This window comes from Euwallacea fornicatus, chromosome 4, assembly GCF_040115645.1.
Source record: "Euwallacea fornicatus isolate EFF26 chromosome 4, ASM4011564v1, whole genome shotgun sequence".
In the NCBI taxonomy this organism is placed as follows: Eukaryota; Metazoa; Arthropoda; class Insecta; order Coleoptera; family Curculionidae; genus Euwallacea; species Euwallacea fornicatus.
The window spans coordinates 3,897,090-3,923,839 of record NC_089544.1 but is presented as its reverse complement, the minus strand read 5'-3'; the positions used below and the strand labels follow the sequence as shown (position 1 = coordinate 3,923,839).

At 34.6% G+C, this 26,750-nt stretch overlaps 3 protein-coding genes across 6 annotated transcripts; 2 read left to right on the top strand and 1 right to left on the bottom strand.

The window, feature by feature from the left end:
* The first annotated feature begins 13 nt into the window (after positions 1–13).
* LOC136350974 (putative odorant receptor 71a) lies at positions 14–11,131 on the top strand. Its single transcript, XM_066303178.1, has 8 exons — positions 14–181; positions 398–443; positions 8,696–9,254; positions 9,316–9,472; positions 9,532–9,628; positions 9,686–9,790; positions 9,843–10,050; positions 10,162–11,131. The coding sequence occupies exons 2-8, from the start codon at positions 435–437 to the stop codon at positions 10,218–10,220; spliced, it is 1,194 nt and encodes a 397-aa protein (XP_066159275.1). The 5' UTR covers positions 14–181; positions 398–434; the 3' UTR covers positions 10,221–11,131.
* LOC136350970 (E3 ubiquitin-protein ligase RBBP6-like) lies at positions 1,487–18,993 on the bottom strand. Of its 2 annotated transcripts, XM_066303171.1 has the most exons (16): positions 18,533–18,993; positions 16,969–17,209; positions 16,777–16,891; positions 16,469–16,718; positions 16,303–16,414; positions 16,134–16,236; positions 15,953–16,072; positions 15,756–15,897; positions 15,578–15,671; positions 15,200–15,359; positions 14,927–15,063; positions 14,344–14,469; positions 13,781–13,987; positions 12,945–13,088; positions 8,093–8,338; positions 1,487–3,898 (listed from the first exon to the last, which is right to left on the bottom strand). In XM_066303171.1, the coding sequence occupies exons 1-16, from the start codon at positions 18,696–18,698 to the stop codon at positions 1,738–1,740; spliced, it is 4,524 nt and encodes a 1,507-aa protein (XP_066159268.1). In that variant the 5' UTR covers positions 18,699–18,993; the 3' UTR covers positions 1,487–1,737. The 2 variants fall into 2 exon arrangements, with proteins under 2 accessions (XP_066159268.1, XP_066159269.1); XM_066303172.1 differs by lacking the exon at positions 12,945–13,088.
* Positions 18,994–19,090: 97 nt separating this feature from the next.
* LOC136350973 (protein CIP2A-like) lies at positions 19,091–26,151 on the top strand. 3 transcript variants are annotated; one of them, XM_066303175.1, is made up of 13 exons: positions 19,091–20,227; positions 20,279–20,420; positions 21,646–21,933; positions 22,444–22,929; positions 22,989–23,237; positions 23,293–23,612; positions 23,664–23,921; positions 23,974–24,110; positions 24,416–24,525; positions 25,073–25,224; positions 25,466–25,591; positions 25,649–25,877; positions 25,935–26,151. In XM_066303175.1, exons 3-13 carry the CDS (start codon positions 21,739–21,741, stop codon positions 26,061–26,063), a joined length of 2,391 nt encoding a protein of 796 aa, XP_066159272.1. In that variant the 5' UTR covers positions 19,091–20,227; positions 20,279–20,420; positions 21,646–21,738; the 3' UTR covers positions 26,064–26,151. The 3 variants fall into 3 exon arrangements, with proteins under 3 accessions (XP_066159272.1, XP_066159271.1, XP_066159274.1); XM_066303174.1 differs by lacking the exons at positions 19,091–20,227; positions 20,279–20,420 and adding an exon at positions 20,484–21,254; XM_066303177.1 differs by lacking the exons at positions 19,091–20,227; positions 20,279–20,420 and adding an exon at positions 21,291–21,461.
* The last annotated feature ends 599 nt before the right edge of the window (positions 26,152–26,750 follow it).

The window sequence follows — 26,750 nt, the reverse complement described above, 5'->3', positions numbered from 1 at the left end:
TTCGTACCACTCACCAAGGCTGGTATCATTAAAATCGCTTGTGTGGACACGAACAGGCACAGTAGGTACCCACTTGGTCAGCTGTCCGGAGATGTGGACTAAACTGATCCACTTTTTATGGTACTGGGGGCGAGGCCAGATATCCTGAATAATTAAAACTCCTGTTAATTATAAAGCTACAGTAAGTTACGCGCCTGGCTGGGAAATCTGATTAATTTTACGTTTTGGTATTTAATTATGGCATATACGACACTAAGCCCCTTTAATTGACTAGTAACTAAAAGAAAATTAACCTTCTCATTAAAGCGCTAGATTCTACAGGAAAAATCCTGTCCCAAATTTCATATAATTTACAAAGAAACTTTGTTACAATATATTTTGATCAATTTTCTTTTAGCAACAGTATATGCTGGAAGGAATTGTGACTAAGCGGAATGGAGCAGGTAGGAAATATCAATTTTGATGTTAATAATTTGTATGTACTCAAGTAGACAATTTTCTCATAAAAAATGTGAATTTTCCTTAGTGTTCTCATCTAAATACTGTAGTGGTGTTTCGCTTTTGAAATTTCCATTCTTTAAACATTTCAATTATCTTAAAGTTAACAATTCCAAACTTTACCTACATGCATGGAAATTATTTAAGCTCCAGAACTTACCTAGAAATAATAATACATTCAACCTAGTGATCTAGTGCTAGTGGCCAATTAAATGTTGCAAATTAAAAAACCTCTTAAATGATATTAGGCGGAGTTGACGAGTTGCTTGCACGCGAATTATAGTTTAACTTCAGTTAGAAGTAGAGATTAGAAGAATTTATTAGTACCTATTAACTTGCATATGCGTTTGAATTGGCTATCACAAACTTGTGAAGAAGTGGTGAGAACATGTCTCAGGTTAGATTCAAATTGCATTATTATTTTCCTGTTTAAGCGAATAGGTAAGGGGGATTTCAGGCACATTCTAAACTTGTGATTTTAAATTTATGAAAGAAATTATTTAAACAAAATGGGTATGTTCATTCTATTAACTTCAATTTAAATGGCCAAAAAAAATTCACACGTTCACAGGGCATCATAATATTCTGTAGGGATTTTATGATCAATTTGAAACCCCCAGAGCTCCTACTGATCGTAAACCGGCCGATTTGCATCTCTGGAAGATCCTGGGTAGAAAGCTGATGTTTAATTGGAATATTGAAGTGGTTTGTTTCATAACATTGCTTGGAATTATTCCTCACATCGATCATCACTTTTTCGTACGTTCTCTCAATAATTGATGCTTTTGCCCATTTACTTTATATGTGGGCTTGGATTCGCATGGGAATTTTTGCTGAATGATACGTCAGACTAGAAGATTCACCCAACTGTTGCCATCGAACGAAAATCGAGTAATACTAACGGTTTTTTTTTCGCGTGCAAATTTGCCCATATCTCTCCTACCCATGTCCCAGCTGGTTGCTTTAAATAAATGAAAAAAAAAGCAACTTATTCGTTTTACCCTTTTATTAACTGATGAAGTCAAAACACGCATATACAGACCTGTAAAGAAAGCGATTTACATACATTACTTGTAAGTATATCATATTAATGCATATCACCAAATATCCAAATATATACACATTTGTGATAAATCGTTTTACGTAAAACAATTGTAAGTTGAAGACTCATGATAAAAGTTAAAAATAACTTGAGCCCACACTTTAAACAAAAAAAAACATTTACAGACGCACACTTCACTACTTATGTTTCGATCTCTTTTTCTTCTTTTTAGTCTTCTTATGCTTCTTCTTCTTCCGGTCTTTATCGGACTCGCTAGACTCACTGCTAGAGTCTGAATCACTGCAAGTACTATCCTTCCTCTTTCTCTTTTTCTTGGATTTGCGCCGTTTCCTCTTTCGATCCTCTTCCGAACTAGAGCTAGACGATTCTGAACTACTACTGTCCTGTTCGATAACCGTACCCTTACGGGCTTCTTTTTCTTTTTTGTTTCCCTTCTCATTGGCCTCATCATCGTGCGTTTCTAAGTCATAGTCTGGCTCAAAGTTGGCCTCATCCAAGGTAGACTTGCGTTTATCTACTGCGGACTTAAGCATATCTTCAGACTTCTCTTCGCTTTTCCCTTCTTCAAATTTTTTAGTTTTCTCTTTTTTGCTCTTTCTATCTTTCTTCTTCTTCAATTCCTTGTTTTCGCTTCGAGACCGACTGCGCTTACGCTTCTCCCTGGAACGATCATCGTGTTTTTCTTTCTCCTCTCTTTTGGTTCTTTTGCTCTTATCACTACTCTTATCATTATGACTCCTATGTCTATCTCTATCTCGGCTTCTATTTCTGCGATCGTGTCTCCTATGACCCTCAATCGCGATTCTTCTCTCTCTACGGTTAAATGGTGAGGAACTGCGGCGGTTGTCAACTAAAACAACCCCTGGTTCTGGATCATCCACCTTCTTGCCTAAGCGTTCCTTTATCGAAAGTCTGGGTTTCTCCACTGGTACTTCTATCTTCGTTTTCTCAGGGTTTTTTTCATCTGCATACACTTTAACTCGTTCCCCTCCGATTTTTTTAATTTCGATGGGCCTTATTGAGTTAATGGCTCTAGCAAAAATCACGTTTTCAGCTCGCTTTAGGACTTCGCTCGATACTTTAGTCGAAGGGTCCATGAAATCTTTACTGGTATCGCCAGGACTGTTCTGAATTTGGCCATCTTCATCAACTTCCCATTTGGATTTTTCTGGAAAAGGAGCCAGGATATCTGACTCATCAAGTTTGATGTCCATGTCCGAATGCAACTCAAGGATACCAGTGTCTTCCTCTTCTCCGAATTTAGGAAATTCTGTGTGCTCATCAGATTGCGTGCCTTCTTGTACATTATTTAACCGTTCCTGAGGGAATTCGTTTTCTGGACATTCCTCCCTGTTCTTTTCAAATAAGCTGAAGTCATCACGCACTTCCCTAACTAGATCTTTTTCAGGTATCACCTCGTCATACAAATCTATGCTTTTAAGGTTCTCTGTTTCAATTCCTTCTTGCATTTTGCGTTCTTCTATTTCCCTTTGTTGTTCTAGCTCCTGCTCTTTTTCGTGTTTCTCCACGCGAGCTTGCTCTTCCGCTTCTAGAAGTTTTCGTGCCTCTTCAATTGCCTTCCTTTTAGCCTCCTCTTTCCTAGTTTCTTCCTCTCTCTTTCGTTTTTCATCTTCAATGAACCTCAAGCGTCGCTCCTCCTTCTTGCGCTCTTCTTCGAGTTTTTTCCTTTCTTCCTCCTCTTTTTGTTTCTTCCGTTCCTCAATCTTTTTGCGAACTTCCTCAGACTCCTCATCGGTCCCAATAGACTGTCTAGGAATTACTTGTTTAAATTCTTCCTTTTTCGACCGATCTTTTGATTTGTGACGATGTTTGTCCTTCTTCTCTTTCTTTTTTTTCTTCTCCTCCTTCTTTTCTTTGTGCCTCTTCTTTTCCTTGCCCTTTTTCTTTTCTTCATCAGAAGGATCTTTATGGCGATCTTTATCTTTCTTTCTCTCTTCTTTAGGCTCAATAGAACTGCGCCTTTTCTTTGGTTTTTCTGGAGTTCCACTCGACTTAGGGCTAGGATTTCGCCACGGATCAGGAGTTTTCGATCTTGAGCGCTTAACCTCCTTCTTCCTGTCACGATCTCGTTTTTCTCTATCCCTATCCCTATCCCTATCCCTATCTCTGTCCCTATCCCTATGTCGATCTTCCTTTTCTCTAGGACTATGATGTCTATCCCGTTCTTGTCGAGGAGGGGTGTGTCTTTGTTTATCTATCTTATTAACGGGAGGGAATTCGCTTTCAAGGCCAGGAATGGGAGGTTGCTCAACGCCCGGCGGGGCGATCGCTTCGTATTTTCTTTCCGACTGAATGTGAAGCATTTGCTGAGGGTACCTAAACAAATGAAAATACTATTAGAAACACAATATTATTACGTGGAAATTTAAAAGCTTAGAATATAATTTTCGCTACGTCGTTTATGGTACCTAGAATCGCCCGGTCTCGAGTAGATGGTGGTTTGGGGCTTTCTTTTTATCCATTTTCATTACTCAAGTACGAATGGCTATTGTAATTTTAGAGTAGGCAGTATTTCGAGCGTAAAATACTATTGCAAATTAGTTAGGTACTATATATATAAATTCTGCTTAGACCTTTATACAAACATTTGTTTATTACCTAATATTAGATTACTTTTCTTTCTGTTTACTCTTGTTTACTGAGCACTATGAGTTCCTAAGGTCTCGATGTTATAATAAAATATTGCGAAACGTTGGCTAACTTGCAAAATGATTAAGTTTTTACCAACAAACCCATTCAATCCAATAAACCTTAGAACATAATTCTAAGACCAAACACATATACAGAGCTTTCTCTTTTTCTTATTTTTTTTTCCGCAGATATTTTTATATAAATTGACCTCATTTAGGTAATTAATACAATATAGATACGTAAGAAATTAAACAAAAAATAAAGATCATGAAACTTTAGTGGAGAAATCATTCTGATGTCAAATGTAAAAATTAGATAGGTCTCGTGCTCACCGCCAGAATCAGTTACTTCCACTTAGAAGTGGTGGTGGAAGTTTAAGATTCAAAACCTTTGGTCAAAGTCCTAACAATCCCAGAATAATCTCCATAAGAAGAAAACATTCTTCCACCATACAAAAAAAATCAAGGTGATGGTGAAGCATTTGTAACATTTTAAATCTCAAAATAGCATTTTTTTTTATTGATATAACAGGGCAATTTTCACAAAATTTAGTGGTCGTTCAGGTTATTTCTCGAAACTTGCAAGATCACGATGATCACCTCTTCATTTGGGACCCTTTTAACACATGGGTTGAGTTCTCTTCATTACTCAATACGTCTAATGGTGTACTGATGCGTTATTACTGGTTCTAGAAATTTGAGACTTTTTTACTTCGTGAGTTTATATATATTGTTGTATTATAATCAAGAATTCATGCATGCCGTAGAGTGCATAGAACGGGGGTTACGAGGCCTGTACGGTCAGTAAAGAAATAATATAGCCGGTATATCAATTCCGACATGTCTAAACACTTTAACAAATCCATAACATTAAATCTAAAATATGTTGAACATATTGTTGCATATATGTCGCTGTACTTTAAACGCTTTCTTATGCTCTTATATTATTTTATATTTATATGAACTTTATTTATTAATTGAACAAATATGCACTTTGCCGGATAAAATCTGAGATTGAAATATGTGTTAAGCCGTTTCCAGCGGCGCGAGTGTGTTGCTACGATACGAAAAGGCTTTAACTTAGGATAGGATTTTGATGATGCACTATACTGAATGAATTTCCAAACATGCCGTGGATGATAATAATTTCTAATACTCTGTGAGACCTTTAAAAAGCGACTGTTCAACTCAAAAAAATACTACATGTAGGAGTACAAGTACAGTCAAAGGCGGTCACATCTGGCCGGTTCATTAGTCATACGAATCAAAGCATGAAAAGGCTGAATCACTGAAAGTAAATTTCAAGTTAGACTCTAACAAAACAGAAGCACCGCCGCTGATGACTGCCTTCGACCATAAGAAACACAAATGATTTTTTATGAAGGAACTAATATTTGAACTGAGATGTTTACTAGAACGGTACAAAATCCGGAAATACCTATTTACCTAGCAATTTTTACCACGTAACGAAACGACGAAAGAAATAATTTTTTCAGAAATCACTCCATAAAGTAGATTGGAAAAAAAATTAGGGAACATTGCAAGGTCAGTTGAAATTCGCATCTGCATGATGTATTTCGCATTTACTTATAAATTTATTGTGGTTTCCCTTCCTTAAAGCAAAATTTTATAAATTATGGTGTTTTTTTTACTTTTCTCGGTATTCCACATGAAATTATCCCTTTTTTCACAAGCAAGACGACATTAAATCCTAACTTCTTGGCACTTTATACACTTTTGCTTTGACGTATGGATTTAGAGCGGGTGATTTTTTGTAGTAAACCTCCTTAAGAAAGTAAATTAACCGAAATGGAATACAATAGCAACAAGGCGTGTCAAAACGTTAAAACAGTAGTATATTATAGGACGAGTATATAATGGAAGCATTAATATTTCCATGGAGAAGTTTACGTTACGAGTGAAGAAAGTGACGTAATTAATTTGAAGGGATGATACTCGTTTGTGCGAGCACAACATTAAACTTTGTCGACGGGTAGACGTCCGCAATTTTCGCAAAATAACTAGTAAACCTCTGTAAAAAATTGCCTTATAAGGAGCCATTATTGTTTACCTTTTAACGCCAAATCCCAGTGCATAAACAGGCCACTATTACATCAACTTTTCTTGATTTTCCAAGGGCTTTCTTGTCTCCTGGTTTACTTCTAGGGCTTCACTGATTTGCACATAATTCATTTTGGGTAGAAATTCTAACCGATTTGGCTTAAAATCACTAAATAATTGACAACAAAGTTAATAATATGTCGTTGTTTTCCGATTGCGGCGTCACCATCCTATTGTCGCGCCGCGTCGAAGTTTGCGTTATCGTTTTTGAACAATTTTGAAATTATTAATGAAAAAACATTATGAAAACGCAGTGCAAAGCTCTAAAATGGCATTGAAAAAGGAAAAAGACTTCTTTTTTCGGTGCCATTTTAGAGAATTTTAGAGCACTACCGGTCAACTGCCTATTTTCGTAATTTCTACCGTGTCGAATGCTTTAGGACACACCCAACATTGAGAATATTCTCTGATAAGACCCATCCAGTGTATACTTCAATTATGCCGATAGGGGTTTCAAGTAGCGTACAAGTTCAGATTGGGAATCTTAAGCGCCTATCTTTAAAATTACAATAGCCCTTCAATTGCAATTCTTCTGTACCTAAAGCATTAATCAACGATTGCACCTGTATATGAATACACCACACAGGATTAAAAAATACAGCATTTCCTATAAAACTGTTTATTTTCAACCTTTACAGATGTAATATTGAAACAATGTAAAATATAATTATTTATGACGGTTGAAAAGTATACGATGATTGACGACGATTAGATTAGAAAGAGTAAAGATGGCCCAAATCACAAGTATAAATATAAAAGGCAAAGTAGGTCATTAATGCTGTGATACATTAATTAACACTAAGTTACATTATCACAGAATCATAAAGGACTATTCGCATACACACACTATCTGTTACTATAGGTATAACGCATATGACATTTAATAGTATTAGGTTCAATCCAACACATTAAAGAACAGTGCTGCAAACGGCGACTTTACTCAATAGTAAATCATATGGTATGCAACATAAATAACGATTTTATCTTCCCGGAGCGCATTTGGTTGAAACATTTTGTGGGGCGTCATAAGTTAACTTGCTGAAGTTGGGGAACAGGGTGAGAACAGTTTTAACAAAAACTCTTTTTTGCTTAATTTATTAACTAAGAGCACTATTTTTACACATGTGCGGGAAATACCAATTCGTTTTTTTTTTCGTTACCGCCAATTGGTCGATAAAAGTTCCTATGGGTCGACACAAAATTGTTAACTTACGAAGGAAAGATGATCTTTAGTACTGTTTATTTGTAGAAACTGGCTAATGCGCATATATTCGAGTTCCGACACTGAAATTTCATGTGTTGGAAGAACCTATAGAATACTCTTAGAAATTGCATTAGGGAAGACCTATGCTTTCATATAATGGTGTCACATCGTATACAATTGTCCCTTTATAAAAATTATCACAGATAGGAGGACAGAACTGTGAAGATACTGACTGCGGCACTTTCCATAAGATCTCCCACACGTGTTGCTAGTCCAATTAAGTACGTTAAAATATTTCCACATGATAAGTTGGAGACAAAATATAATCCTGCATTTCACAATTCTAAGACTCGGCGAAAAACCTTGTCAATGCAGCCAACAATAAGTCTTAACAAGACCAAATACCCAAATGCTCATAATGGATATGTATAAGCAAAGAACCCGCGTATATTGCGAAAGAAAAAACCAACAACTGCAGTTCTACTAAAAGTACCAATCAAGAAAACCTTCAAAATATTCTTTAAGTTCTTACTCACGGTAAAAATTCGGTAGTACCTGTTCTGATAGCCGGGATGCGGTTGCTCCGGATAGTAAGGGTCTCTCTGAGGGCCCCACTGTGGGGGTTGGTTGGCCATGGGACCAGGTGGGGGAGGACCTCTCCCTCTGACACTGCTACGTTCGTAATCTCTTTCTCTATCATCATAAAACCGGTCACGACTGTCTCCTCTACGATCTCTTGGTTTTTCTCGGAATGGGCCTCGATCATATTCGCGATCGAAATCGACACGGTCCACACGTCGCCTAAAACAAACACATAAATTAGCGATTTTTTTCCACAACCAAAAATTACGATATTTGTAATTTGACATGCATTAAAACACCAAATACATGAAATATCACTTATTAGACACTGTCTTGCAAGAAGTTCCGCTTTCAAACCCGGAGGGAAAAAAATATATTGATTTACCGGGTGTCAATTTCTGGGGCTCAACCAAGAGGATCTCGGTAACTGAAAAAGGAGCTTTTTTTTTAAATACAATTTTAGATTTATGCAGACTGAAAGTTCCCGCGAAAGTTGGGGTCACTTGGTGCTTAGTTTATTAAAATCTCTTACGTATATGTTTGGAAAACTTTACATTCATGAAATATTTTTAATAGGTGCTCGACATTGGTGCGTTCCTGGAACCGGATAAATTTCGACTGGGCCTGGGGGGATTTTATCCTACTCACATAAAACGCACTCCCCTGATAAACTTTATCACCGCATTCATCTACTTCATCACCTTCTGTCAAGTGGCCTCAGTGGTAAACTATGCTCTATCTACAGAAGACTTAACAAAAGTGTCAGAGATCTTTCTTTTTTCGATGACTCAAGTCGCTTTCATTAACAAAGTTTTAAAGTACCATTTCAACTTTCATAAGCTCGCAGCGCTTGACCAACAGGTGGCACAAGACATGTTTACGCGCGTGAATTCCGTAGAGTTAAAGATCTGGAAAGACGCATTTAATAGTGGTCAAATGGTTGTAAAAATTTATCTGACCACTTGCTTTGGGGTTATACTATCGTATGGTTTGGTGCCGTTACTGAAAATCCTAACAATTGGAGGGAAACATTATCCATTTCCGAGCAAATTCCCATTTAATCCAGACAACTATTATGGATTTATATTTATCGGGGAGGTAATGGCTGTTGGGGTGAGTGCGTGGATCAATGGGTGTAAGTCAATTTTATAAATATATTTTTTTAATGGACTAGTGAAGAGAAACTTTAACTTTAGCATTGGATGGTTTGTTCACGAAACACACGATTATTGCCACTACTCAATGTACCATATTGTGTGAAAAAATAACCCAACTGTTGGAAAATACGAACGACGACCACAAGGTGCATGATAGAATAAGACATTGTATCATCTACTACAACGAAATAATAACGTATGAGCGATATTGTCTAATTCAATCGAGATTTTGCTATTATTCTGAGATAATTTTAGATACATCACTAACATCGAAGATATATTTTCCTTCGGAATATTCATTCAATTTCTATGCAGCGGTGTTGTAATCTGCTTAACAGGTTTTCAGCTTATGGTAGTAAATTAACAATAATTTTTAACCCACCTCGATACTTATATTGACTGTTTTCAGGTTTCTGACGAAAAAGGTCAATTTGGGCTACTGCTCCTGTATTTAATATGTATGACGTTTCAGTTGATGTTGTACTGCTGGTATGGACACTGTTTGATGCAAGAAGTTAGAAATGATCTGTATCAATTTAAAGAAGGATTTAAAAACTATGTTTCAGAGTAACGATATTACGAGAGCCTGCTACATAATTAAATGGGAGGATATCAACGTTAACAATAGGAGAATGCTTATGATGATGATGGAAAGAGCAAAAAAGCCGCTCGCTATAAAGGCATTGGGCATATTCGGGCTGAATTTGGCAACTTATATGACTGCAAGTATACAGGGTTGTCCATTAGTACGACAAAGGTTTTGGTCATTAAAAGGTGCGTATTTTAAAATTATTTTCAAATCTACAGGATGCGTCATAAGTGTGATAGCACCAAGTCACATCACGTAACATTTGCCTATGATAACGTGATTGGTGCTACTTTTAGAAGCCAAAAATGGGCAATTATCGGGAACCAAGGAACGGCGGTGTTTACGGATATGGTAGTGTTAACAAAACATTGTAGGATTCTGAACACGATACCGTAGAGAAAATTGAGGCATTCCGTTTAAAATAATTAAGTTATTGGGGTTTCAAGGCTTATTTCGGGGGTTATGGAAATGTTTTTTTCTTTTCTTTTTTTTTTAACTAAAATACTTCGAAAGGTAATTTATTAGGTCCTCCTAGAGCTTTAAAACATCGATTCCGATATTCGCAGTGGTTAGTGTTTAGCACAGATTTTCGGGAGGCTGCAACTTTTAAAGTTTTTAAATTTTCCGGAGTAACTCGAAAACGACAAATTTTTGACATAAGATCCTTTACATAAACTGACTTTAAAATTTGACGATAAATCCGAAAAAGGCAAAAAAATCGGGGAGGTTCCATTTAAAAAACATAACTTGGTACTACCTCTTTTTTAAGGGAACTTACTCGTTTGAAAATAATTTTAAAATACGTACCTCTTGATGACCAAAATCTTTGATATGCAACATTTCGTTTTAAAACTTATGTTTAGTGAGATATCGCATTTTGACGCACTAATGAGCGATCCTGTAAGTCGTCTAGTACAAAAACCGATACACGTCATAAACTACGTAACTTCATTGCCAACCCTCATGCTCAAAATACGAAGTTTTCGATTAAATATTCGCCTCTAGGTAATCAATAATTATATGGATGAAGGGCAACTAGTATTTGGACCTAAGGAAAACCTACCAGTTAACGTTTTGTTAAATATTCAAACTCGACATGAATGTAAATAATAGAAATGTAAACAATAATGTTGGCAATAACGCGCGGTGTTGCCAAAACTGGTCGTATATTTGTTAGTTTTTACATTACACCTTTCTAATTTCGTCATTTTATCTTATTGTGACGGTTGCGTTTATTATATACCATCCAGTTTTTCACTGTATTCTATTAAAGTTCCTGTTTTACTCGCCGTTCCTTTATCATAAATTACTCTATTAAGAATATAGGCTGGTGTGAATATATGCTATGTTTATTATTAGTGTTTTTCGATATGTCAAAGCAGTTAAGCAGCCAGTATAAGTAGCATCTTGCTTCCTTAATGGAGTATTTTAAACGGGAAAGGAACAATAAAGGACCTTTGCTGCCAGTGAATGCAATCAGAGAAATATGTTTATGATTTTTATTAAATTTTACATATTATATATCGTTTTTGTTACTTGAAGTCAGTAACTGTGGCATAAAGGATACTAAATTAACCTTACATCCGGCAACACCGGAGAATTGCAGCGTTATAACATGCATAGGTTTTTGTACTAGACGATCTATATGTAATTACACGTATTCCCAAAAATCAAATTATTATTCCAAAAAAAAAATCCTAAAGGACAAATGAAAATTCTCCTGGACACACAAAATGCTCTCACAGCAGTGTAATGTGACAAAGTGGTATGCTTAATTTTAACAAGAAAGCGAAATAAACTGGGAATTCCGAGACATTTATCGATTTATCATGTCTTTCTATTCCCTGATGATTTGCTAAATTGGTTAGTGTTTTTAACGTGTATAGTATTAACGGTGACGCCATATTACACGTACCTAAGAGAGGGAACATGATACTTAGATTTTTAATAACCTTACCTGTAACAGGCTTATTTTGATAACACTTTTGTTGCATCATAGTTCGGTCAAGTCTAATAGTGACGCTGAATCACATACAAAAAGTAAGATAATCATTAACGTTTTCCTTTGTCAATAATATATTAAAATAATTTGTAATGTGTTAAATTTAGAAATAGTTAGTTTTAGATTGCTATTTTGCCGCTCTCCTTGAATTCTTGAATTTTCTAGAATTTAAATGCAATCACAAACCTACCTTAATGTTTTACTAGAAAATGTTTTCATTATTTGCAGATCTTGCGCTCATCATACTCATATTTCGCAGTACTACAACAAATCTACAAGGAATAATTTGTAAAAGATGTGGATGATAACATCGAACACTCTAGCAAATAGAAATTCTTAATTATACGGAGTCAAAAACTAATAAATAGTATAGTGAGCAACCGATGGTATTTTAATATTAGATTATCGGAAATGGTTTAATTAAGATATAATCAACAAATACCTATTAAGTAAGTGAACAAAGATAGGTAATAATTGTTTAATTTTGAAAACTAGATATTTAAAAATCCCAGTAACATAAGTAAACAGATGAATTGATACGTATTTTGTGACTGCGCCATGACCTATCATTCGCCAATATTTCAAGAACTGTTACGTTAAGGGATGGGATATAAAACATAATGAGGTACGGATTTAAATACTTCATAATTTATGCACATGATGTTCCATAAAAAAATATATTTTCCTACCGATTCGGTGACCCTGTATTAATATTTATCATATAAAAAATGCACAACTAAAAGCAATTTGACGTGTTTGAGCAATTTCATAAAAAGAAACCTTATTACGAAATATGATCAAGAAAAGAACCCAAAAATATTTTTAGAAACTCAGAAATGAGAAATCTCCAAACTAATATTTAATTCTTTAATTAACCTAAAAATGGCAACTTCATCTACTTCAACATTATACCATTACAATCTATATATACAAAATCTACTTCAAACCATCTACAAATTTTATAACCTGCATTTTTTCATGGCTTTTTTAGTTTCATCCAGGTTGTAAAACTTGATATTAAAAAAAAAAAAAAAAAAAAAAACAACTCTACCAAGCGAACCTAGGACATGCTCATACCTTGGAGGAGAGGACAACCGATTCGGAGATCTGAATCGCCCGGGGGGACCCCTCCTCGACTGCAGTGGAGGTGGGGACCTCCTCGGGGGCGGATGTGGGGAGCCTCTCGGGCTCGGCCTAGGAGAATACGAGCGCGATCGCGACCTAAAATTGACAATAAAGGCGTTCTGTGAGACATGTCTATTAGAGATAAAAAATATAAATCCCAACATTAAGAGCCCTCGCAATCCATAGACTAAATAGTCAGCAAATAGTTTAATCAGCTGGGCCTGCATTTATCGGGCAATTTAGCATCCACCTCGTACCTCACACGACTGCTTGGATGGTTTCGAATTATGAATAGTTTTTTTGCGAATACGGATAGAAAAAAATGACTAAGGACTAGAAATTTCCATAAAGCACACAATTAAATATATGTTTTTCCACCCTATTCACACTATTTGGGCACGGGGAATAAGAAATAAGAAATAATTAATAATTATCTCTCATACATTACTAAAACGAAAACAATATCGCTGAAACACGTACGCTGTTTTTATTTCTTGTGCTCTTTTATACGAATGCTTAGGATCATACAGGGTAGGTCACAAAAGAAGAGTTTTACTAAAATTAAAATATTTATATCACTATACCAGCATGTTTTTGTTATTTTGTCGTTTGGATAAATTATACCTCTCATAAACTAGTACAAAAAGTATTAGTTTTATGCACGAAATCATGCAATGTTTAATAATAATAATAGTATAATGTAATTTCGCGATGTTTCGATTCGACTTTTCCATTGAACCATAAAGTACCTGTAAACGTTCCCAAAAGTCTCGTGAATTACGACATACCTGCTCAAAGAGAAGGATCGACTTCGACTCCTTGACATCCGCCTCCTCGGACTTCTGCTGCGTCTCCGCATTGGCGGTGGGGATCGGCTAAAACTGCGGCTGCGACTGCGACTCCAACTGCGTCGTGCCATGCGCTGCGCCCTAGCCCGTTTTTCATCTTTCTCGCGCAATATGCGATTAAATGCAGCCAAAGGATCATCAATAACTCTGAAGGAAATAAAATATTATTTTGCAACATTTTAAAAAACGTTGCGAGTTTTGGGGTTTATAGAAAGTTTTACACTTCCTAATTTAGAATATTTTGCCTTGAAAAGTGTCATGTTCCTGACTCACAAAATAAATACTTAAACTGTCCAATAACAATAAAAATTACTTCAAATTTGTTGAAAGATCGAAACGTATCTATGGATATCAAAAAATAAAGCATTAGCACACCGGTCTAATTTAATTTTCGGCCGGACGTGCAACTGTCAATGAAAATTAAGTGAAAATTGAACAGCTTTAATGTCTACGAAAAAGAGCCGTTCAAATAAATGGCAAAACACTGAAAAATTGAAACTTACCCTGGCGGAGTCCTATCTCTACCGTTTCGACGGCCGCCAAACTCTCTCGGTCTGCCGGGAAAACTCGGTCCGAAGTTCCCAGGAGGGCCATTGATAGGATCAAATGCAGGTCTCGGAGCGTATTGCCTAGAAATTAATAATATTACAAGTAAAAGTTGATCTTAATTGAACAAGTATACGAGTGAGTTCCTGGGTCATCAGTCTGTGTGGAGGGTAAAATAAATTTCCAAGCATTCGCGAATGTTTATAACTCTCAAGACGTCTACAGATTTACATACGAATCCCTCTATCTGTCTAGGAAAATAGCGAAAGAAACGTATAAAGTAAGGAAACGTAGAAATTCAGTAAAATGCTTTAAAATCGCACTAAAAGATATGCATAAATAGTCTTATATGTTTTATAGGCGTCCGTTCTAAGAACAATTTTAGAAACATTGCACTGGACTTCTATAACCCTTTCTTATTCTATGTTGAAAGCTGAAAAGGTTGTAAGTTTCATTTATCCTTCACCTAGCCTGCTATTGCAACAGTCATTATTAATACAAATAGTAAAAAACGCGTAAGATTGTGATAATCAAACTTACCCTGGACCGGGGGGCATGTACGGTGGCGGTTGAGCACCAGGCGGAGGCAACCGGTAATTTGGTGGCGCTCCAGGAGGAATAAATGGTGGAGGCTGGCCATGAGTGTATACACCAGGAGGCATACCAGGCGGAGGACCCTTTAAAATTATTTCAATTATGAATATTAATGAGCATGTTATAAATGAAACCATTAAACAAAAACACAACATTTTTACAATCAAAAAATATATTTAGACAACGAAATCAATAAAGATGTGAATATATCCTAATTACCTGCATAGGTGGTGCACCAGGTGGCATACCATTTCCTGGTCCACCCTGTAAAACATCCCCCAATGACATTCCTGGCATTGGTCGCGGTGGTGGAATAGGATAATTTGTTCCTATTCCTGGAGGCACATCATCTCTAGTTGGCGTTTCAGGAGAACGAATCCTGAAAATATAATAATGATTATATTGAATGCGGGCTTTTGGACTACTGGAACTGAATACTATTTTGATTTGTGTCTAATTTCACTCTATGGCGAATCACAAGAAAATAAGTTAAATTTGAACACGTTCGGTTTTGCTGTTTAATATTGTTCATTTAGTTTCAGAAAAACCTATACAAGCCAACTTACAGTTACCAATTTTTTGAAATAGAATTCTTACCTTCGTTCATAATTAGGAGAATGCCTAGTTCTTGATTTCCTGGGAGATGGTGACCTACTCCTGTGATGTTTTGGAGAGCCTCTTTTGCCACCATCTATGGGTAACAAATTACAACTTTAAACTGGTATTTCAAATTGATTAAAAGAATAATACAAATTTAAAACAAAAAAAAACTTACGATGTCCCCGATCTCTACTAGATCTGTCTCTATCAGCACCACGTGTAACTTTACTTGAGATTTTGTGAACAGGTGACTGCCTGGGCGAAACTCCCGGTGGACCCTCAGGCTCAACATTCTTGACAATGTCCATTAATGGTTCCTAAATATATATGTCAAAACGTAAAGATATATTAATCACAATTGTGAAACCTTACTTTTATGGGGTCATGCCCAACCTTGCCAGATTCAGTAGAATCTGCTTCAGAAATTACAGTCTTTTCTTCACATATTAAGGAATCTTTTGCTGTAGAATCCACTTCAGGTAAGGAAGTTGACTGAAGTCATCAAATAAATTAATATTACCATGAAACGAAAATTTAAAATAATGTAACTCACGTCTTTCTTCTCTGGTTCTTCATTCGCAATTTTGGGTTTAAAAATGGGTTTTTTCTCATAGCCAGTGGTATTTTTGAAGTTATTAACAGATTTTCGCAAAAACCTATAAAAAACATAAAATGATATTGGACCAAATTATGAAGCAATTTTCAATATATTCTGTGTCTACCTATTGGGAATTAATGTTGCTGGAGAAATGTCCTTTTCATGACAATCAGGGCACTCATGATCTTCACTTTCCAGCAGCATACTTCTTATGCATTCATCACAAAAGGAATTTCCTAGAAGACAGAAATTAACATTTCCCATCCTTGAATTAAATTATTGCCACATACCACAACAGGGAATCATAACAGCATCTGTTAGCAGATCTGAACAAATGGAACAAAGCAAATCTTCTGGAATCTCAGGTTTGAGCTGCTGTACTGGGGCTGAAGCTTGTTTTTGAGTATAGGCCTGCAGATCCAAAGCAGGAACTGCGTATTGACCATTTGAGGTCATCATAGCACCTGGAACCTGTGGGCCTTCAACAGGGATAAGGAAACTTTGAGGAATGCCTGTAGTTTTCTTAATTTCAAGTGGCTCCTACCAATACAATCCAGATTATAGACAACTAAACCTATGTGTTTATCCATTTACATACCACTCCTTGTCCTAGAGGACAATCCTTTATCCAGTGCCCTCCTTGATGACATTTGTAACAGCGATAAGTAGTAGGTACCGGACCAACTTGATTAGCACCACGTATTTTTAAATAACTATAAAAGATGATGAATAACAAATCAATATAGTAATTGGGAACCACCTCAGATTAACAGTAATTGTAGGTACTCACTTGCTTGGATCATAATCTTGAGTGCTTTGCGACATCATAGCCTTAATTTTATCTTCTTCTGGAGCATCAAGATTTGCTAAGTCAGTTGCTTTACTGAGGGCCCCGCTTTCATCAATTTTGGAGGGAGGAGTAATATTGCCCCCATATCCTTCCCACTGTTTCTGTTTTGGTGCAGTGACAGGGATTCTTGCAATTAACAACGAAGTATTTTTTGGAATTAAGGTATTTTCATCTTCATATACTGAAATTGAATAAGAAAAATATTCTAAAGATTTTAATTTTTGTTTAGAGGTACAGATGGTTAGTGAATGGACCAAAATCATAAATAACATTTAGGTGTAGACATATTGAGTGTAATTATGTTGTTATCTTCCCATTTAAAACACATTGGAGAAAAGTTAAAAGACACACTCTGCACTGTGATTTTTGAATTAGATCTCAATAGTTTAACAGTACCATTTAAAGTAAGAAAAATGGTACATTTAATTAATCCCTAATTACTATCACAATTCAACATTCACAGATAGTTCAGGTAGAAGTTTTAGTTTATATTAAACAGTTAGTGTCATAAAAGGCATTAAAATTGTTTTTATGTTTTTTTTTCTAACATTTGTGTCTTGCCTGTGTGGAAAAATTTTCCAACATATTTAGACTTTATATAAACAAGTGCCCAAACAATGTGCAAGTTTCATATTTCACAATAAGTAGTTGTTATACTAATTAAGAAAAATTAAAAATTAAATTCAAAAAGAGCCTTAAATTAATTCTTAATGTTTGTTCTAATTTAATTCATGTGATATCTCTTATGGACAAGAAAATCCTTGGAACCATGCACCACTAAATGAAACAACTCCTTCCTGAAATCTGTACTTGTTAATTTCGAGTCCCCTGTAGTAATGAGTATTTTTTTAATTATTAGTTACTTATGTTTCATCACTTCCATGAGTCAGGATGCTGGTCTGGGAGTGTAATTTATGACACATCATAAGATTGCTACACAGACAATGAAAGCAGGAAGGTTTAACATGCTGTAAGTTTTTACCAGTATTGAGCCACTCAAGGTTCATACATTTTGTTAACTGTCTTAAATATTGTAATGGTCAACTTAAAATAAGGAAGGGACTCAGTTTGAAATAGGGGTTTTCTTTTAAAACTGTTCAATTTGACCCACTGTGTTCAGGGTATTGTACAGAGCGGGTTAAAATAAACTTAAATACTTTTTTTTAGTCACCTTGTATTTACTTTAAACAATTTATATAACCATTTTAGATATTGATACACATGGAATTTATAAATATACTATGGGATAATGAGGTTCAAAGCAACGATTGATGGACTATTAGCTTTATCTTTTAAAACTCAAAATTTGCCCCTACGAAATGGCACCATTCAGAAGTCTGAGGTTACATGCAGTTTAAGATACAATAAAGAAATGACACACGTAAGTGCTCAAGTGACAGATTAGTAAAAAATAAGAAACAACATTTAGCACTTAGAAACCTCACATTGTGTAAAAGTTGAAGGCAAAGATTCACATCAGGAAAACAAGAATTACAAAACTTACCTTCTCCAGTTTGGGCATTGGTAATCCGCAGATCAAAATCAGTACTTTTTCCAATACGCTTCTGTTGTATGATGGCATTTTTCAGATCTTTCACTGATATATGCAAACCATCAAAGGTTATTGTATCATATTCTAAAGCAGACTTAAATCTATAATGCACCGACATGGCTGTGCCGAAAACCAAAGACCCTTAAGGGGTGGGTTGCTGTTTTTATTTGGCTTTCCCAATCTGAAGTAATTTCCCTACACCTACACTACACAGAATATGATATTCTTCACTTGGAACAACCAGGGGCAGAGTTCGATTCACGTTCATATGAAAGTAATGTGATTATTTTCATACTAAGTTTTCCTTCGTGTTCCGTCAAAATCAGAACATAACTGGAGCCCTCAAAAGAAACAACACAAATTAAATGTAAGTAGGAACATGGCGATCACCGGTCTTCAAAATCACAAATACAAATTACAAATGGAGGATCAGATAAGTGAAAAGTGAAAGGTGACTACGTCATACATCAGGGCTGTCAGGCGACAAAGATAGATGGCACACGTACTCAGAGTAATAAGTAACATACAACCTTGGCCAAAAGTATTAACCATCCTTGTTATTTTATATTCAAAGTAATATACTCCTCCTGGAATCATTCGTATTAGTAAATATTGATTATTTGTGGCATAAATATGTGTTGTAGAGAGCAAACCTTTCAAAATTATCTTTCTGTAGTTCGTTATAAGTATAAGTCTAAATTCGGTAATGTTTTTTCCAGAACCCATTTCTATATTTCGTTTACACCTACCCCTTCTTAATAAATAAAGGAATGATGTTTAGTCGAGTAATTTGGTGAAGTGTCTTAACGTACACATGCCGAAAACAAGAGAACTTAGCAGTGAAAATCGGTAAAAATTTATATTTTTATATAAACAGGGTCGCAACCAAGTAGAAATCGCAAAATTTGTAAAATGTTCGAGGTACACCGTACAAAACTCAACACGTTTCAAATTAACTGGCACAAATAAGAATTTAAGAAAATCGGGTCAGGAACGTCTGATATCGAGCAAAGAGGACCGACTGTTACTATCTTCTTCGTTGAAAAATAGAAGACAAACGTCTTCTCAGCTTTTTGTAAGCTTTTCCAAACAAGTTGGAAAACGAGTTCCTGCACGAACGACAAGAAGAAGACTTGTAAAAGCTGGATTGAAAAATTGTAAGGCCATAAGAAAGCCATGGTTCTTCAAGGCTAACAAAAACGCTCTCTTAAAATGGGCTTTGGAACACAATAAATTAAACTCTAAGCATGTAACTAAAACAATCGAAGTTTAAGCTGCTTTAATAGAAACCCAATTTTTAAAATTTGCTCCTAAATATGTAAAAATGTATGAAACAGACGGCGTCACATTTGTAAGACGTAGAAGAAGCGCGGAGTACCTTCCTGAATGTGTAGTATCCACTATGAAATATGACGGTTGCAGTATTATGGTCTGAGGCTTTACGGTAGCCTGTAGCGTATGAAGAACGAATGGATAGTGAAAAATACGTAAATGTGTTAGAATAGTCTCTATATTCGTCCTTCTCAATTTTGTTCGGTGATACTAACTTTGAGGCAGTAAAATTCCGACAAGATAACACTCCGTCACAAATCAAGACGAACAATGCAATGGTTCGAAGAAAATGGAATTGAACTGTTAAAATGGCGTGTACAATCCCCTGACCTAAACTCTATTGAACATTTATGGACTATTTTGTAGAGGATTCGGGATCATCAAACTTACTTAAAAAGAAAATGTGAAGATTTATTTACAGGAAGAGTGGAACAAAATAACTGCTGACGAATGTAGGAAATTAGGAGGGTCTATGCCTTAAAGAATTCAAGCAGTCAAAACCGGAAAGGTTGGACTTATGAAATATTAATATTAAGTCCTTCTTTTGTAATATATTTATCCCTAAAACAATCAGTGTTACTTTTATTGTAGTTAACAAAGGGTTTTAAACGAGTTTTAAGGGTGCCTCAATACTTTTGGCCAAGTCTAAAAGCAACACTAAGTGTTTCTTCTAGCTCATTCATTACTGATTTTTTGGTAATTAGGTTACTCTGTATGAATAGCTGAATATTAACGTTTGTGCATAGACGCTAGAACTGAAATTTTGAAATTTCATCTTCAAATTGTAAGATTCAAAATAAGAAATTCGTTGGTGCCCACACTTGGTTTTTGTCTAACGAAAGGTCAATAAAGTTTTCCCTAGGACAACTTTATACCGAGATTTTATTGGTCAGTTTTCTGCAAGTAAAAGAATTGTCGATCTCTGCCTCGTTGAAATGGAGGGCCATCATTTTTCCCTCAACGTTGCCATCTCCTCTAATTTAGTCACGTGACTTGTGCTTTGTCTCTAATAGGCTAGTTTGAATTTTAAGAAAACTGTCAGTGTCAGAAAATAAAAAACTTAAACGGTTTCTTTATTTTTATTTTCGTTCTCATGGTAGTTTATTTTGCCATATAAGACCTTGTTTGTATTTTTTGACTTGAGAAAGGGCTTAGAGTCGAAGTATAGGATTCCAGTTAACAGTCAGATTTTTTTATCATCAATTCCCTTATTAATTATCTAGCATCACGTTATTGTGTGGTGCTACTGGTGCCGTGTGCGTGATTTGTTTTTCAGTCTTTTATATAAATATGATCGCAATTTTTACCCTAATATGATAAAATTCATATAATATTACCTTAGGTAGGTCACAAATAATGTTAAAATGATTTCAAGTAAAGTTAATCCTCTTATGACCACATATATACTTCCTCGTTAGAACCTGGTGGGACATGGTTTCATATTTTCCAAAAATTTGATATTTCAATGAATATTTAAAAACTTCTAATATATAAATTCAGCAAATATGCAGGCCAAGGCCATCTATGTCAGACACAACATCCATATAAGGTACACTGTTTCAAAATATTGTTAAAAACACTTTTAGCTAGCAGGTCCTCTGATTTTTCCATCACAAAATTATGATTTTGCTTTCTCTTGTTATGTACTTAGAAAGCTTTATAAGGATATTTGTAATCGCATATACATATTATTATATATATTTATTTATTATTTTTCATATGATTTCTTTCAGGTTCTTCATTCAGCACATTCAGGCCTTTCATGTAGCACATAATAACCAATATCACACTTCTAAATATTATACAGTTTTTGTTGTATCTTCGCAATGGAATGTTTAGGAGACCCTCAGAGAGATTCCCATTTCACAACTATTAGTACAGTTAACAGCCTTACTGGATCCAGTGTCACTCTGAATATGGATAACAAGTTTTCAAAAATGAAGAAATTGATTGTTATTATTGAGAATTATATAGAAACACGCTCAGATGATAAAATTATAGCTATTAATCAACTTTTACAGGTAAGACAATTTATAGTTAACTAGTCAAAAATCAAAACCGAATCATAAACTTTAATCTAAGGTTTAGATGTAGGGTATACAATCAGAGTTTAGAATTCTGGTGAAGTTTATTTAATGATTGAAAATCATTTTATGTTGGATTCTTTTTTAGTTATGAAGTCCTTTTTGGAAAATGAGCTATTAATATATTTTTTACATGGATTTAAAATAATATATTTTATATATTTGCCAATGTGAAATATATTTTTAACCTTTATACTGTCTTTTTATAGATTTCAATTTGGTTTTTGTTAGTACATATTTCATACACAAAAGGAGATGAATAACAACGAAATAACTGAAGCCTTGAACTTGTACTATTGTTCTTTTGGGTTTTTTAATCACCTTTTAAACAGGGGTCATTCACTCACTAGTTGATTTTATGTATTTTAAGAATGTTATTTTGTTGTTGTTTCAGTAATAGAAAATATTATTTTAATTCATTATAATTCTTTTTGCTCTTAATTTCAGGCACTGAGTTTAACAGCAGACTTAAGCATATTTGACCCCCACACCAACATTGCAGGAAAACTATTTATAAGCATATATGATTTAATGAATACTATAGAACCAAATTCTTCAACTAGCTGGTACTGTATTGATTTGCTACTTAATGCCTGCAAGAACCCAGCAACAAGGCAAATTCTTAAGGCAACATATCAGTTTCTACCTTGTCTAGCATGCATGATAGGTGATCAACTAACAAATGAAAAGAAATGCAGGTTGCTAAGACTTATGCAAGAAATTACTTGTGGTATAAAGGTTTATTGTCAGTTGCCTCATACAGCACGCTTAATGACAATATTGTGTAAATGGATTGAGAGTCAAGAGTCTGAGGTTGTCACTGTTGCTTTAGGGGTTTTAGTCAACTTGTGTTACAAGAACATGTCTAATGTTTATGTCATGCAGCGTAATATTGATCTAAAGAAGTTTATCAGAATGTGTTTGGCATTAAAGGTATTGAATTATTAAATGAAATACTTTGGGTATTCATGTAAGATCTGTTTATTTCTTAGGGCCCCATTGTTAAAGTGTACGTGAATGTATTGACAATTATACTGGAGAATATATCTGAATATATGCCAGCTGTTATTTATCCACAACTGACTGATAATACGTTCACCGCTGTTAAAGAGGAGTATAGAAAAAATAACAGTCTTGTTTTGAAACAGATCATAGAGTTTTTTATAGAGTGTGTTAAAAGTAACCTCAATCTTTTATCTGGATATGACAAATATGGGGAGCAAGTTGAGAGTATATTAGATGTAATATTTCTCAGAATTTTTCCACTCTTCAATATATTTAATGCCATTATTTTAGATTATTGAAAAACAAGGACATGTTACCAACAACCCAGAATGTCTTTCAACTATTTTAGATCTTCTCAACTTCTTGGTAGAATCGAAAGTTTCTCAAATCTCTTGTAACTATCCAAGAATAATTCATTTTGCTTTAAATTGGGTACAAGACAATACTTTATCATATAAAGCTATAAATATCTTAAGGACGGTAATAGTAAATCTGGATAAAAAAGAATCAAAGACAGCAGAATCTTTAGTAACAGAATTAAATGTATTTTTGAAGATTTTGAATTCTTCAAAAGAAGAAGGGGTTCTGCATAACACAGAGAACATTATAAGGTCAGAATATTTAAGTAAGAAGTTTTAACTTTAATAATAATTTCGTTATAGACTGAGAGCCATCCTTCAATTATTCACGGCTATGATTGAAGTAAAACCGATTCGATCGAAAGTGATCAAAGAAATAGATGAAGACGCTATTAAAAGTATATTTCAGCATATACTGGGAGATACATCTCCATATTCATGCGAAAATAGTTGCAGCACTGATCTAGTAAATTTATATATCAATGGAGTGTCCTTAGTTGCTACACTGGCTCAACATGATAATAGATGGGTGACGCTAATAAACACTCTGATAGAAAATAGGTAAGTCTGTGTATCATGTAAGTTTTAAGATACACTAAGTTGCCTTTTTTAGAAAAATTCATATTATTATCGCCCAGGCAATTTCTCATGGTCCTGTGGATGTAAAAACATCGGCTCTTGAGATTTCGTCTTTATGTCCAGGTGGTATATCTTTGGCTCTCGGGAAACTTCAACCTATTTTGCCTACAGGTTAGTGCATTATTAGTTATGCTAACGTAATGAAAGGGTGTATAAAAAAATACAGTTTAAGAGTATTTTGAAAGAAATTTTATTTATTGTACACGTCATAGCTAAATTAGGCAACTTTGATATATTTTACTTGTAAATAATGAAGAATAATTATCATATTCAAGTTATTTATGTAAATCGTTTCAGAGCACCCAAGGCTAGAAATTTTTTTATCATCCGTTATTATGCCGAGCATCATCACATTGAAAACTTGTTGAACATTTAATGTTCCCTTACATTTTGTAAATAATAATGTTAATTTACAGATAAAAGCTTCTCAAATCCTTCATTTAGTCTACAACAGAACGATATGGCACTTAGTATAATACCAGTAGGACAAAATGAACGATTACAAGCTTTATTAGAAAATATTGAGGTAAGTATAGAAACTATGAACAATTTTTTCATTCTCGTAATCTCTTCATTCAAACTGTTTGATAGATTTAGAGGATAAATCTTAATTTAATTATAATTATAATTTACGCGATACAGCATAACACAAGGCGAGCTAAGGAGGCAAGAATCCTAAAAAATATTGCAAATTAAACGAAAACATGCACTGGAACTATTGAAATATTTTTGCCGACATTGACTTCGCTTTCATTCCATTGCGAAAACAATTAATTTGAAACGCTAATGTTAGTATTACAGAGTTATCACGCGATAATTCCGTCAGAAGTCGTGCTGACGTTAAATTTGAAGTTCCTAGATGAAATGTTTTCCACCGTAAACACATCTCACAGTCACTTTCAGCTAATTAGCATGGCTAGTCGTTTTATAAAGTAAAACGTGCAGAGCTGTACTTGATGGCTTTTCCTACACGTGAAGAGGAAAATCACTATTTTCTAACTGGTCGCGCAAATATTTGATTCCAAACAACTGAGCTTTTTAAAAGAATGCATATCTTTTACTTTTTTTTATAGAGTCTGTTAGGAAAAAACGAAGTAAACAATTTGGCCACGTCTGAACTCATGGAGCTCTACAACTACAGGATCTCTTATTTATCACAAGCAGAGAGGGTAGCATTATGTAGTCTGGATGCCTCCACAAAACATTGTACTCATCTACAGCATAGGTAAGGGGTTATCTCACAACTCTTATAATTATAAACGGCGTTGTATTACTGTTTCCAAATGTTGTAGTGAAATAAAGTAAAACTAATTAGTTAACTTTACTTATTATGCTAACTAAATCTTGTATTTTACTTTTGTATATTTCTTTAAATACAAAATCGTCGTGTTCATTTTCTGGCAACCCGACATTAAGCTCAATTTAACTGTACTGAATTTTATTAGTGTAATTTACATTTGTTATAGGATATCACGCCTTACCTATGAAAATATGAAGTTGCAGCAATCTGAGCTTTACACCGTTCAGAAGCTGGAGGAAGTCAGCAAAAAAAAACAGGAAATATCCGTTGACCTAAGAGACTTTCAAAATAGGTAATTCAAAACTACTTGAATGCTAGTGGAGCTAAATCGTCATGATATTTTTCTTAGATGTGATGTAGAAAAGGGCAAAAATAAGGCCTTGCATAGTCAAAATATTGCCACAGAAAAAGCACTGACTGAATGTCAAGAGCGTTTGAATAATACGGAAAGTAAATTGGCAAAATTGCAGCTGTTATTCGACAAAGTTAAAGAAAATTGCAAGCGACTTGAAAAGAATGAAGAGAAAAAGGATGAATCAATAAGGAAAGCAAACGAGACTATTTCAGATTTGATGAAGGTGAGCTGTGGTTTGTCATATTTACTGGCTTAAAGACTCTATCTGATTGTTTTGTAGCAAGTAAATGCATTAGAAAAATCCCTAAATGACAAGGAAAAGTTGCTAGAAGATACTAGAAATGCCCTTCACTTGAAAACAACTATTTTGGATAGTATTACAAAAATGGCTAATTCTCAGGCTATATGAAAAATTTAATTTTATTCAACTGAACCTTGAATTATTCTGTTGTATAGGATTACTAATATATTTATTATATATTTTTGTATATTTAAAATGTTGTTTTATTTTTTTGAAACGGTTCAGGGAGGTTTTCTTTGAAGAATGTCTGGTAGAATAATTACAGTATAGCATATTTCATTACGAGTTTGAGAAGAATAATATTTTATGATGTTTTTATACATTTTTAATGGATAAAAAAAGACAGGTTTATATTTAACGTAGGGAAACCTCGGTTTGTTTTTGAATTGAATTACCATTTTTGCCGAACCCCAACGTAAAATTTAAACTTGTAATACCAAAGATGCAAATAACGTTTGAATAACGTTGTTGCCAGTGAAAAGCACTTTATTGGTAACTGCTTTATGAAATAAACCTGTCCAGAGTATATCGTTAATAGTTAGCTTCGTCGGGTGTAAAAAAGTTATAATGTAACAGTCATTTATGTAAATTGTTAAAAAATCAATAATAGTGTTGAAAGAAAATGCGTTTCTTAATAAGTTTCGTCCATGACGTCCAAGTGGCCTTGTGCTCTTAATACACAAGTATATCTTTTTATTTTCACATTTTTCGGACAAATTTTATTTTCAAGTGTTCAAAATATAGGTACTGATTTTGTTTGAACCATACTTTTGATTCTTTAAGAAGTCAAATTTT

Bases quoted from the DNA above. Each gene is read 5' to 3' on its own strand.
- LOC136350973 (XM_066303175.1), top strand. From the start codon at position 21,739: ATGGAATGTTTAGGAGACCCTCAGAGAGATTCCCATTTCACAACTATT. The intron at 22,930-22,988 runs GTATTGAATTAT...TTTATTTCTTAG, and splicing joins GAATGTGTTTGGCATTAAAG to GGCCCCATTGTTAAAGTGTA. The intron at 24,526-25,072 runs GTAAGTATAGAA...TTTTTTTTATAG, and splicing joins CTTTATTAGAAAATATTGAG to AGTCTGTTAGGAAAAAACGA.
- LOC136350970 (XM_066303171.1), bottom strand. From the start codon at position 18,698: ATGTCGGTGCATTATAGATTTAAGTCTGCTTTAGAATATGATACAATA. The intron at 17,210-18,532 runs GTAAGTTTTGTA...ATTCAATTTCAG, and splicing joins CAATGCCCAAACTGGAGAAG to TATATGAAGATGAAAATACC. The intron at 15,360-15,577 runs GTAAGAATTCTA...TTATATTTTCAG, and splicing joins TCTCCTAATTATGAACGAAG to GATTCGTTCTCCTGAAACGC.
- LOC136350974 (XM_066303178.1), top strand. The intron at 9,255-9,315 runs GTAAGTCAATTT...CTTTAACTTTAG, and splicing joins GAGTGCGTGGATCAATGGGT to CATTGGATGGTTTGTTCACG. The intron at 9,791-9,842 runs GTTAGAAATGAT...ACTATGTTTCAG, and splicing joins GACACTGTTTGATGCAAGAA to AGTAACGATATTACGAGAGC.